This window comes from Amborella trichopoda, chromosome 9 (genome assembly GCF_054954075.1).
Source record: "Amborella trichopoda isolate Santa Cruz 75 chromosome 9, AtrichopodaSantaCruz75HAP2 v2.0, whole genome shotgun sequence".
Classification (NCBI taxonomy): domain Eukaryota; kingdom Viridiplantae; phylum Streptophyta; class Magnoliopsida; order Amborellales; family Amborellaceae; genus Amborella; species Amborella trichopoda.
This window is the reverse complement of record NC_142344.1, coordinates 21220509-21234461: the sequence shown is the minus strand read 5'-3', so window position 1 is coordinate 21234461 and position 13953 is coordinate 21220509. Positions and strand designations below refer to the sequence as shown.

General features: G+C 34.8%; 1 protein-coding gene and 1 pseudogene across 26 annotated transcripts in view; both read right to left on the bottom strand.

Moving 5' to 3' along the window:
- The window catches only part of LOC18436430 (DNA mismatch repair protein MutS, type 2), a 64656-nt gene extending 60245 nt beyond the window's left edge, over positions 1-4411 (bottom strand). For 7 of the 26 annotated variants that reach the window (XR_016040678.1, XR_016040680.1, XR_016040679.1 and 4 more), the window contains exons 1-4: positions 3623-4410; positions 3380-3508; positions 1125-1292; positions 661-744 (exon numbers count right to left, since the gene is read on the bottom strand). Coding sequence is in view for 8 of the 26 variants with exons in the window: in XM_088846644.1 (XP_088702770.1) it covers positions 661-744; positions 1125-1292; positions 3380-3508; positions 3623-3928 (687 nt within the window). In the remaining 18 variants the exon portion in view is untranslated. Of the gene's footprint in view, positions 1-660; positions 745-1124; positions 1293-3379; positions 3509-3622 lie in introns of all 26 variants that reach the window. The other 19 variants (XR_016040681.1, XM_088846645.1, XR_016040683.1 and 16 more) reach the window with 16 other exon arrangements.
- Positions 4412-5545: 1134 nt separating this feature from the next.
- LOC18436428 (histone H3.2-like) lies at positions 5546-6169 on the bottom strand (annotated as a pseudogene).
- Positions 6170-13953: the final 7784 nt, after the last annotated feature.

Below are 13953 nucleotides of genomic sequence, written 5' to 3'. Positions count from 1 at the left end.
CCATATTAGTAATTCAGTAGATAATGGTAATAATCCAGTAATTAGTATTTCGTTTTCATGCAATAATCAAAGTAATGTTGTAATATTTATTATTGGGATTATATCCAAGATCGTCGGCTTTTGAACACTAAGGTCACAAATACCTCCAGATGTAAAATCATAAGGCTGGAGCATGTCCTTTCAGCACACTAAGTCCGAGAAAAAAAAACATTCTTGGATTTAGAGGGCAAATCCATGGTACATTGTTAGCCACATAATTTCACATGACGGCTTAGGGTGATTGTGACATTTTTGTACTAAAGGTAAACAGTCTTATTCTATACTTTCCCCTTTTTAATTTTGAGCAGCCTACTGATGGGATTCAAGCCTAAGATGCTCAGTTCTGCCCCGTTATGCCCAAACCTCCAAGCCAAGTGTCCTACTTCAAGCTTATGTTGTAATATAACACATGTATCCAGTTACAACTCATACGTATAAACCACTAGTGTTACGATACACACCACTTTACACCAGCTGAAAAAAAAGCCCCATCAGAACCTACAGCACTTAGACCATGTGTATGCATTAGGAGTTACTTATGGCTTGAAAGAATATAACAATTGCAATTTTTCACCGCAAGGCACTGTTAAGATAATAAGCACCAAGTGTATAGGAACATACTGCAGAATCCTTGACATTGCCATCTTCATCTACCACCTGCAGCACAAACTTAACAAAGTCCTGATTTATGACCATCTCATTGATCTGCAGGCACCACACAACAAAATAAAAAAGACAATCTGAACTAATAGAAGGTAAAGTACAACATAAAGAAAGAATGGAAAGTACATTATAACCCGATGGACTATGGAGACCACAGTCCAATTGGATTATCACTGTTCAGTGTAATGATAAAAGCTGAGGCTGAGGGAGTGGGAGCCATTGAGACGAACATGATCCCAATGTTGGCTCCCACAATCTCTTTGTCACAGTCCATTTCTCTGAATAGAGATGAACACGATGGGCTAATTGTTAAAGAAAATAAAAGTAATAGTAAACATCAAAATATGATTTCTATTAGCCCACTGGAAGTGTACTTCCCAGAAAACATGGTCAGCATCTAAAACGCTTGAATAGAAAATTACCAAATCTGAAAGCGGCATAAACCGCCTGTACCATTCTATATCTTCTTTTATAGCTGCTTTTATACAGACTTGCAATGAACTAGAGAACCGAAGTAGGTTCACCAGAGCCATTGCTTCATGTCCATTGACAATGGAACCCCTTGAGGCACTATCAATTGCAGACTCCACCTTCAACAAGTGAAATAGAAGTAATATAAGGATGGTATCTATAATGTGTTGAGTGCAATGTGGAATAAACCTATGATTTTTCACTACTTTGAGGACAAAAGGGTGAAAACGAGATTTTGAGCTACAGGTAAGATAAAGGAATTGTCGGTCACAAGTGATATTTGAAAGTTACAACTCTCAAAAATCGGCAATAAGTTAACACTTTAACTAAATAATTACTATTTGCAAAAGATCCTTAAATTTTGGATTGTCTTTCTATCGCTCTCTCCAAGTTTCACCACCCATGCATGGAGCATGGTGCAATCAGACTGCTTGCTAGTTTCAGTTATGAGCAAGTATAATATAGTCCACGATTACAGAACCATAGTCCATCAGGTTATTGTAAACAAATGAAAGGATAGACATCAATAGAGAGTGGAGCCAGCCAGAGGTGCAAACCACCAAACACAGGACAATATCACAATGATTGGGTCGCACTTCTATGAAACACATTCATCATTTCATAGGAAAATGATGATTATAATGAAATTTATTTTCAAATACTTGCGAAACTTCTACCAAATCCAGGGAAGTACTCCATTAAATTGAACAGGCCACCAGTTAATGGTCCAGACAAAGACTAATAGACAACATTCAGGAGAAGCACAAAATATATTATATTTTACTTAAATTCAACTCACGTTCTATTAGCCCACAATTTAGTTTGATTCTTTAAGCAAACAACTGAATGCAAGTATTGATCTTTAAAGACAACAAGCACTGCTCTGCCAAAATACCAGTCAAAAAAAGATTCCTTTGTAAAAAGTAATTAACATGCAAAATCACCAAAAACAGACGCATGTAATAACAGAAGTCACAACTGGAAGCCCATAACTTCATTAAATGCAAAGAACATCAACAGCAATGAATTTTGAAGTATACCACTACCAAGAAAAAAGAGTTTAGAGACACATAAACGTCCATATTCCACAATGCCAAGTTCATATTCCTCATGGTTGAAAAAAAACAACCCTGACAAAAAAAGATAGGGCTCATGTGTTGTCCAAAAATTAAAATTGATGAAGCATAGCAAGTGATGCATGGACCAGTAAATAAGAGAATATACAAATGCAACAATTCCAACTTAATGATTTTATGTCAAGGTCAGACAAGTGGCAATGCTAGGGCAAAAGAAATTTCAGGAGGAATATTTTATGGGTGGCATTTAATAGTCCAATACTTCAATGGATAAGTATGTAGCTAGTCATGCTAGGTTTCCATTGAGAACTCAGAGCAGCATATGAGAATGAAGTGCAGGCATGAGAGACAGTTTGCTCCAAACTTGGAGATGTCGAAGCTTTTTGTGATATGCACTGCAAATTTTAGAGCTTGTGAAACTGGAAGCAAAAACTGAAATATACAGGTTCACTACTTTCAATCACTTGAGAGTGCCCAAAAAGACACCTAAAACACACTTGAATAATAGGCTTCCTTAAAGTACTGGAACAAGAAACAGGGGAAAAAAATATGAAACATCCAAATTGGTATATCTGCATACGTTATTAGGCCACCAATATCATACAGTATATAGTGTATATCATATTCTGTTCCACTGTACCCCGAAGTTTCACGAGAAACTATCAAACCAATAATGCCAAGAAGAACAAAAACAAAACAGTGTGAAAGATTCCTCCAAAAACACTGCATATCTACGAACCAATCAGACTAACATTTTCTCATAAACTATTCACAAACACTATATCCCTTAAACAATCACGTAAAAAAAATGAAATTTGCTTCAAAAAGAATTGGCTCCCATAAATCAACAATAACTACACATAATCCATTTGCCCTACAAGCACAATCATAATTGCAAGAGACAAGAGAGAGAGAGATAGAGAGAGAGTTTTGAAAAAGTCTGACCCTAGAAAGTCATTTAGAACACCACTAACCCCCACTTTTCAAAGTTAACAATTTCACAAAAACAAAAACAAAACAAAAAAAAACAAAAAAGCAAATGCAGATATACCAATTTGTAAATCTCCACAACAGTTTTCAAAGTTTAACAATTTCACATTGTAAACATCTGACAGATTTCACAGGTTTACCTCCACAACATCAAGCGTGCTGAAATCCATACCACCAACACCAAACTTCAACATTTCAACTGCAGCATTAGTCTCCGATTGGAGTGCAAGACTCTCCTCGTAGCTTACATTCAACTTGAAAAGCAAATCCTAACAGAACAATACAAATAACAGAACAATCACTTTAACTGTACATAAGAGACCTCATATAGCAAAAGAATAGATAGAGCAAAAGATAGAAAGATAAGAGAGAGAAGGGAGGACCTTGAGCAATACTTTGCCATAAATGGTACCTGCAAAGGCAGCTACGCAGTCACAGAGCTTGTGCCACTCCAAAACCCTAAGACTATCTAGCTCTACAGGTGTTAGTGGAGTTAAACGAGTCTGAAGCTTATTTTGAAGCAACACAACATCTGATTTTTTACTTAAAGAAGTTGAAGAAAACTTTTGACGAGAGAGGGAAACACCAGGCAAATTCAGTGAAGCTCTAGATATGGACCAAGAAGTTCGAGTACACCGAAAAACATCGATAGAGCCACCGAGATTAACACTTAGGGCAGTGGAAATCATTCTAATTACTGAACAGAGGAGCTCCTCAGTCAGGGATAGCAGTTATAACGGCCAAGATGGCCCCACAAAAAACATCAAAGGAAGCAAAATTTGAGGATTCAAAGAATAAGCGGCGAAACCCCCTATACATTTGCAGAGAGAATGACTAACGTAGAAAACGCCCCAGTTTGTTTCAAATTTTCAACAGGGCTAGGAAGGAGGGAGGGAGGGAGTGAGAGGGAGCGTGTGTTTCAGCTTTTGAGCCCAGCGGATAATGTTGGGTAAATTACAAAATAGGAGGCTATATTCTTTTACAAATTACAAAAACAGTCCCTGAACTAAATCGAAAACTTTGAGGATCCAAAGAACAAGCGGCGAAACCCCCTAATACATTTGCAGGGAGAATGACTAACGTAGAAAACGCCCCAGTTTGTTACAAATTTTCAATAGGAGGAGGAGGGAGGAGGGAGGGAGTGAGAGAGTGTGTTTTAGGATTTGAGCCTAATGGATAATGTTGGGTAAATTACAGAATAGGTGCCCTATTCTTTTACAAATTACAAAACAGTCCACGAACTAAATCAACATCCATTTACAAATGGAAAAGTTAGTCACGACTCAGCGGGTAAAGATGGACATTGTAAAAAACTCCCAAAGTTAATACAATGTAGAAAATTTAAAAAGGAAAACACATTTTCAATAGCAAAATTTTTATTTTATTTTTTCATGTTCATGATTATTTTAACCTAAGATCATGAATCCCTCAAAATTTTAGATTGAAAATCCATTTCTAAAAGGAAAAAGTTTATATAAAGATACAACCTTATAATGTAGAACTTCATATGCACTTCAAAAATTCATTGGAAAATGTAGTTTTAATGCTAAAAATTCCTTTGATTGATCGAGATATATGACCATGAAAAATAAAAATATTTAAAATCTAAAAAATATAGTACATCTTACAACATATTATCTACATCATCCATTTTCAAGATTTTCATAAATTTATAGATTTAATTGATTTTAGCCATTTTAGAAATTTAAATTTTTATAATAAAATATAAAAATAGATTTTTAGATAATCCTAAAAACATTTTATATCAAAATTATATACAATGATAAAATTTGAAAGTGCACTTTACCTCTACAACTACGAATACATCCATATGCCAATTGAACCCTTTCTAGAATAGTTTAAGAGAGAGCCCGCATATGTATAGCATGAGTAGGCTGGCTAATAGAAAGCCATCTCCAGGAACTCAAATAAATAAATTAGAAACTACGCAAAGGCGCGGCGCCCTCGACCAAACCGCAATCGAAATACAAATAGCGCAATAAAAAAAAAACATTATCCGAGCGCCTCTCTCTCTCTCTCTCTCTCTCTCTCTCTCCCCATGATCTAAGCAACCGGTAAAATGGACCAGCTAATTACGAAACCCTAAAAATAATGAAAAATATAATTTTGAAATCTTTTAAGCAACAATAATAAACAAAGCCTGGAAAATAAACTTCATCGCGTTTTATATATCGCAATTAGTAACAATGATCCAATACAAAAACCGATGAGAAAGAGGTTACAAAACAGTAGATACAGAACATAGAAGAACCAAACCTAAGGATCGTTTGACATATTAGTCAAGCCTATCAGTGATGTGAAATCACATCATTTGCAGAGAAAAAACCCTAGATCCAGTCACAAAATCATAACTCCAAGGATAAACCCCAGATGGAAGCACAAAACATAACTAGATCCAGTGAAGCATAGAGCAATCAGGCCCTCTCACCCCTAATCCTACGAGCGAATTGAATATCCTTGGGCATAATGGTGACCCTCTTTGCGTGAATAGCACAAAGGTTGGTGTCCTCAAAGAGCCCAACCAAGTAAGCCTCAGCAACCTCTTGCAAAGCAGCAACAGCACTGCTCTGAAACCTCAGATCCGTCTCGAAATCCTAAGCAATCTCGCGAACTAGCCTCTGGAAGGGGAGCTTCCTGATCAAAAGCTCCGTGCTTTTCTGGTACTTTCTGATCTCCCTAAGTGCAACAGTACTAGGCCTGAACCTGTGAGGTTTCTTCACACCACCAGTTGCAGGAGCTGATTTGCGAGCAGCCTTAGTGGCAAGCTGTTTCCTTGGCGCCTTACCACCAGTTGATTTGCAAGCAGTTTGCTTTGTGGGAGCCATGGAGATGGATTAGGATTAGGGTAAAAGCAGAGGAACAAATACAAAAACCAGAGATAGAGAGAGGAATGGGGGTAAAGACGCAAAGCGCAGAGCGGAATTTTGAGTGAAGGTCTTGGGCATGGCGGGGGTGGTATTTGTAGTGCGATGGCGGGTTTTGGTTTTTGAAATGGTTTTTGCGGGAAAGGATCTGATCCATTCATTTTGGCAGCTTATCGACGGCTGATAATGCTGGCTTCTATTGCACACGGATCGCAATCCGGAATAATAATGAACGATAGCGATGCTTGTGTTTTCGTTGCTGCAAGTGTGTGGGGCTTGTGTTTTCCCATTCTTCAATGAATCGCCCCATGCAATAAGAGGACACTCAATCTACTTATCCCACAATATAGTAAGGGTGCAGTTGGCATACGGACGCCTCCGTAGGTATAGAGGTACAGTGCCCTTCAAATTTTATCATGGTATATAATTTTGATCTAAAATGTTATTAGCATTATCTCAAAATCTATTTTTCTACTTAATTATAAAATTTTAAATTTTAAAATGGGTTAAAATCATGTAGATTTATGAAAATCTTGAAAATGGACGGTGTAGATAATATGTTGTAAAATACACTATTTTTTAAACTTAACATCTTTTTTATTTTTCATAGTCATTCATCTCGATGTTGAGATGATCAATTAAAGGTTTCAGCATTAAAACCACCTTTTTCTGATGGATTTTTTAGGGGCATCCGTAATTGTACATTATAAATTAGCATCATTGTATATACTTTTTCCATATAGTAATACCTTGTAAAATGGCACAAAGCTCCGTTTGATTCACATTACCATACAGGATCCTATAAGGGCATGTTTGGGTACATAGATTTTAAGTCATGGATTCCTAATATATTGGATTTTGCCAAAATCCACCGTTTGGATTGCTTAATGACTAGGATACATAAAATCAGGAAAATCAAAATCATGGAAATACGGCCTACTTTTCCATGATTTCATTTCCACACCAAAACCTGTTTTTTTGCATTTCCAAGGCCTATGGATTTCACTCAATGGCTCCCTCAACCCGAAACATAAGGAGCATTGGGTAGGTATGAAAATTTTAGAGAGAGAAAGTACCTAAAATTTTTAAAGAGATAAACTATCTCAACATTTTTAGGGAAAGAAACTATATGAAATTTTAACTTTTAGAGAGAGAAATTATGTTAAAATTTTAGAGTGAGAAAGTATGTTAAAATTTTAGAGAGAAAAGTATCAATTTTTTTAGAGAGATTAACTATCTCAAAATTTATCTTTTAGAGAGAGAAAGTATGATAAAATTTTAGAGAACGAAAGTATCAATTTTTTTTAGAGAGATAAATTTTCTCAAAATTTTAGAGAGAGAAACTATTTCAAATTTTAAGTTTTAGATATAAACTATCATATTTTAGAGAGAGAAAGTACATGCAAAATTTTAGAGAGAAACTATCTCAATTTTCTAGAGAGATAAACTATTTCAAAACTTTTAGAGAGAGAAACAATCTCATATTTTTATTTTTAAAGAGAGAAAGTATATCAAATCTTAAGTTTTAGATGGAGAAAGTATTCTTAAAATTATAGAGAGAGAGAATGTATTATTAAGCTTTTAGAGAGAAATTATTGTAAATTCTAGAAAGAGAAACTGCCAAATAAAATTAGAGAGGGAAATACCTTGTTTTTTTATAGAGAGAAACGATCTCAAATTTTGAGTTTTAGATAAACAATCTCAAATTGGAATTTTAGAGAGAGAAAATATATTAAAATTTTAAAAATAAAAATATATCAATTTTTAGAGAGAGAAACTACCTAAAATATTTTAGAGATAGAAACTATCTCAAAAAGTTTGGTTTCTATCTCTAAACTTTTTGGAGAGATAAACTATCACAAAATTTATTTTTTAGAGAGAGAAAGTTTTTTAAAATTTTGGAGAGATATACTATATCAAATTTTAGATAGATAAAGTACATGAAATTTTTAGAGTGAGGAACTATCTCAAAAAAATTTAGAGAAAAACTATCTCAAAATTTAAGTTTTAGAGAGATAAAATATCTAAAATTTTAAACTTTATAGAGCGAAAGTATATCAAATTGTATAGAGACAAAAGAGAGAAACTATTTCAAAATTATAAAAAGATAAACTATCTCAAATTTTCTATAGATACACTAATCCCAAATTTTGAGTTTTAGAGAGAGAGTATATAAAAAAATTAGAGAGAGAAATTGTATCAAGTTTTGTTACCAAACAATGGATATGGAAGTGATTGTAAGGAATCCATAAATTTTGTATAGTTTATCCAAATAAGATATTTGATAAATCCATGACAAAAATCCTTGATATTGAAAGTCCATAGATTTCTTTGGAATTCAAATATCTAAGATTCCTAATTTCCTTCTATCCAAACAGACCCTAAAGGAAAAAAACATGATAGTACCCCAGAATCCCTAATGTATGTTTTTTGCTCTCCTTCTAATAAACTATGTTTAGGGGATGGAAATGTTGCGATCACATTAGAGACTTAACTTTGGAACTACTTAGGGACTTCTTCGGATATTATTGGAAATAATGGTACTTTCATAACCTTGTATTTGCGTTTTTAAGGAAACATGATCTACACTCTTAACCATTAGCAGAAGGATAAATGTTTTATTGGCTGCCCAGCTAAGCTAAATCACTCCAGACAACTCAGATTAGTTGGAAAGGGGATAATTGTTTAGGGATTGTATACAACAGGTGGCCACAATTCCTTATGTCATTTGATGTGAAATTTGATATCACAAAATTTGAAAAAATTTATTTTGAAGTTTGAGCTTGGTCAGTAGAATGATTATAGCCACCCAACTTCACATTCAATAGTCAAGATTATTGTCATCACTTTGTGTCAAAGGTAAATGATCTCATTCTATACTTTGCCGATTGTTTAATTATTTATTGTTGCAGAGAAATTTACCCATGTATCCCCTTTAAAAATTATAATTGTAAAAGTCCCTTTTAATTTTTGTATTTTGCACAAATAATTTTTTTGTCTGATATTTTTTATTTCAATTTTACCTGGAGATTGAATAACTGAAGTCATCAGGAGTGTCAACAGTCTGAGCTGGGCCCCTGGTTTTTTGGGTCGGGCTTGGGTACCGGTCGGGCTACTGAGTTCCTATTCATATTTCAAGATGGTTCAGGTCCAGCCCCATAAGCCCATGAACAGCCCCACAGCCCAAACTCCTACCTAAGCCAATCTCTCCCGCTTCCTTTCTCTCTCTTGTTTTGGCTTAAAACCCAATATCTATTTATTTCTCTCTCTGTGAACTCTCTCTCTCAAACCCTTCCTTGCTTATCTCTCCCCCCCTCCCTCTCTCTCTCTCTCTCTCTAGCCCCGCATTTCCACCCCTCAAAATGAGTGATCAGAGAGTACATGTATATATAGAGACAGTCCGTGTATAAATGTCAAGCCGAACTAGAAAAGGTCGTTCCACTTGACGATAAGCCCAAACTGTTTACCGTTGAGCATAAAAACAAGATAGGCTAGAAGTTGGGTCACCCTTACAGGAGAGAGGAAAGCCTCGCTCCTTGCTTTTTAGATGACCCATTGCTCTTCATTTCATGAAATCTAAGAAGAATTGGGAGTTCTAAAGTTGGACAAAGGTGATCCAACATAGTGTATATAATTTTTATTTTTATTTTTTCTTACTGACTAGAACTTTTATAATGATCCAATTACAATAAATTCAACTAAAAACGAAATAATAAATAAATAATTTAGTTATCACTTGTTGCCTCTATTTATAATTTTTTATTGAATTAAACCAACACAATGTTTTACGTAAATAATAAATAAAATACGGCAAACCATAAAACAAGATGTCGAAATATTACTTCAACCAGATTTAGTAAACCACACATCGGTACTATTTTCTCCAATGACATATGGGATCAATAGACTTTCTCATATCTTCCAATATGATAAAGCATTGGCTAAAACCCCTGCACAAAATATAAGAGCAAAAGACTATCTTATTCAAGGTTTGAAAACGATAGAGTGGAACGTGCCCACTTTTTGTGTTCTCTTATGGGGTCGTACCCCTATATATCTTTTAGAGAGTTGAGAACTTGCAGAGAGAAATAGACGAACTTCCATATGGTGACATGCCATCTCAATAGGAATGTTAGAGAGAGAGAACTATGGTGTAGAGAATGAGAATTGAGGAGCCCCCATTTATAAACATTTTCAAGAGATAAGGTTTATTTGGGGATAACCATTTTTAAATTGTTATTAGGAGTATGTGGGGTAAGATATATGAGTCTTTCATTCTTAAGATCAGTCACCATGATTCAAAAGATAATGCAGAATTTTATCATTTAGTTTACTAAACCTTTATTTCATTAAAATAGAACAAAAGAAAATACTAGATACAATTTAACTAGTCAAAAACTCTTTTATTATTCATATCTCTTTTTAACGTTCCTAATCTCTTAGGACTCACTGAGTATATCTTGTTTTAAATTCGACTTGCTCAAACAAGATCTCAATATCTTAAAACATATCTTAAAACAACATGTCCATAAAAAGATCGCTCACTCTTTAAGTGAGGCGTTCCAGCACCTATGTATATCATGGGTGGGCCTGACACCAATCCCAAAGAGATAATGGTGAGCCCCCCACGCATATTTAATTTTTTATAACACAATTTTGTAGTTTTAAAATTTGTGAAATACACTTTTTTTCCTATGAATATTAAATATTGAAAATTGAATTGTTCTTAATTCTATCAATTTATTTTACAAAAATAAAATATCTAGAGAGTTAAAAATCCAAATAATCATTCTAAAAATCAATTATTGTTAAAATAAATATAACCAAAAAAATTTAATGGGAATTTGATCGTTCTAGGTTTAGGAATTTGATTAATTCTGAGATACTTCATCTTCTACTATGGACTATAATCCACACTTGTTTTCTCAAACTGACCAAACAGTTCCTATGACCCACATACCATTGCTGAGGTTCATGATTTGGCTATCAAAGTCAGTCAACATGCAAGGGGATATAATCTCAGTCTATAGATTACAGGTTCTCCCCTGAAGACGAACTCATGGTCGTCTAGACCGGATACAACCATAAGTCCATGGTGTATAGGGGTAATCTCTCGTACATGTGCATGTTGTACCCTCAATTATGTATTGCTTTCCCGATATAGTTATCATATGCACATGCCGTGCAATAGTTTAGTGATAAGGTTTTAGCCCTCATTTTTAGATGCCAACTATTACACACTAGGGTCACATAGTAAATGGGCAACTCCGATCTCATCAAGGAATAATCCATAGACCTTAATCGGTTCTATTTTCATGCCCAGATAATAAGGGTTTTCCAACTCGACTGGTCTAGCCCGTAAAGCCTAATCAAAATATTGGCAAATAGCATTTGCCTATCTCGATCTCTCTGAACCATTATCTCTTGGTCCATCAGGTGCATACTCCCACTAAAGTTATTTGATCCACTATATTTGATATTGATTACATGCTCTCATAGGGCCTTTAATAATGACGGCCTTACTATTTTCTACATCATTAGGCAATAATAGGTTAAGGTGGTCATAAGAGAGGGGAACGCTAATTGGAAAAGGGCATGGGTAATGAGGTAGATAGGGCATGTCTTTATACGGGAGGGGGACTAACGCTATGAATGTTGTGATACAAGTGGTGTTTTAGAGAGAGAAGGAGAGACATCGCAACGGTATTCATGGTGATCTCGAAAAAGAATTATATATTATGATAGTAAATGGATGGAAAACCAAATCTACGGGGGATGGCGATCTAGAGAGAGAAAAAGAAAAGCAGTGGGGGATAAAAAGTCTTATGAAATCAACAAACCGAAGTTAGCTGCTTAGCTAGATAAAGAAAGGGAAGAAGACCCAAAGAAATCTATGGTGGGTGGCATTCTAGAGAGAGGGGAGGATGCAAGAGATAGGAAAATTGTGGTGTGTGGAATTTTTATTTTCAATATTTTTATGTGTTTATAGATCTACTTGATTTGAAACACGTTTTTAGTTTAAAATTTTAACCCCAGCTCTAGGCTAAAACATACCTTCATGAATTGGAGCATGCCTCCAAATGTGAAGCCTCCAATAAGTGAAAATATCTCGGAGCTTATGATCTCATGGAGGCTAATGAAATAGGATACATACTAACTTTTTGTACTAAAGTTAGATACCATCTCATATTGCTATTGTATCAACAAGTGAATCTCCATGACAGATGCAACATTTGGAAAACATCCCACGTCCAATCGTTCTCATGTTAAGATATACATTTAGGAGAAATTTTGTTTATGTGTCCATTAAAGGCCATATCAGAACTTGTATAAGCACTTTATATAGTGAAACATATACTCCTGTGTAGATCATATTAAGCAAATGATATTTATTGATACTAGACTAAGCTTGGCATGCTAGGCAATCAGTTGAAGAAAACTCATGTTACCTGGACATAAAGATTAAACGGGTTATCCTTTGATGAGGTTGGAGTATATTTGGATGAGTAACCAAGTGAATGTGTGACCCTTTTATATGATGGTGATCCTAAGAAACAGGAGGCCAAAGCCTCACTCATGTACCATCACATGACGTCAACATATGACAGTCTTATCGAGAAAGCGAACTACCTTTCAGGGTGACACATAGGTATGTGCAAGAAATTACCTTTATGCGCTATAGAGTTGTGGTTACATCAGGTCTATGTGACATTGATGAGAACCTAAAATCGACATATTGGGATTACGTCCCCTTTTCTACTGGTTGATTTTAGTGGCCCAATCACAAGCCCTTGCAATGTGGACTGTGTATCATGAGAACCGCTGGATCAGTTTGAGAAAGTAAGTGTGAACCGTGATCCACAGTAGAAGGTTGAATGCCCTAGTGTTTTATTATTCTTAGACCATATGGATCAAATTCCCGTCAAAAGTATTTAATTATTATTGTTTTGATATTATTTGATTTTTAGAATTATTGTTTGAATTTTTTTGAATATCTGAGTAATTTATTTGTATGATTTGAATTTATAAAACCAGATATATTGAATTTTTATTGTTTTAAATATTCAAATGGAATTAATAACTATTTTTTATTTCTAATATATATATATATATATATATATATATATATATATATATATATATATATATATTATTGTATGGGCAGCCATTAATATACATGAGCCACTATTGCAAGTTGGTGGAGCCCATGAGAGCCCACTTGGGGCGGCACACCCCACCCCTTCTACTTTCTAATTTGTGTGCTCAAGCAAGTTGGCTTAGGCTTACGAAATTGTGTTTTAGAAATGTTTGATTTTATGGAGATTTTGAAATCAAACATGGAAGGAAATAAAAAGGCTTGTGTATGAAATTGAAATGTATAATATTATAATTGATTATTGTCATAATTAATCTATTGACGAACAATTGGTTTAAGAAATGGGGCATAAATGATCTAGTACCTTCCTTAAGATGTTAATGGCTAATCTATAGAATTGATAGTTCACATCTCTTACCCCACAAATCTACCAAGATCAATTGTGCAAATTCAATATCCCTAAAATGATCAACCATATAAAAACCTAAAGAAACCCTAACCTCATTGAAACACTATAAATAGGAATCTCTCAACCCTTTTGGACAGCTCTCTTTTCTCTCCTACATGTCTCATAGTGGGGCACACCCCAACCTAAAGTTGCTTCTATCTCTCTTGTGAAGGGGCAAGCCCCACCTAACCTTGGTCATCTTCTCTCTCCCATCTTCTATCTCTTTCATAGCCTATTGGTACAAAAAAGCACATCTCTCGCATTTAAATGCTTAAAGCGTTAAGA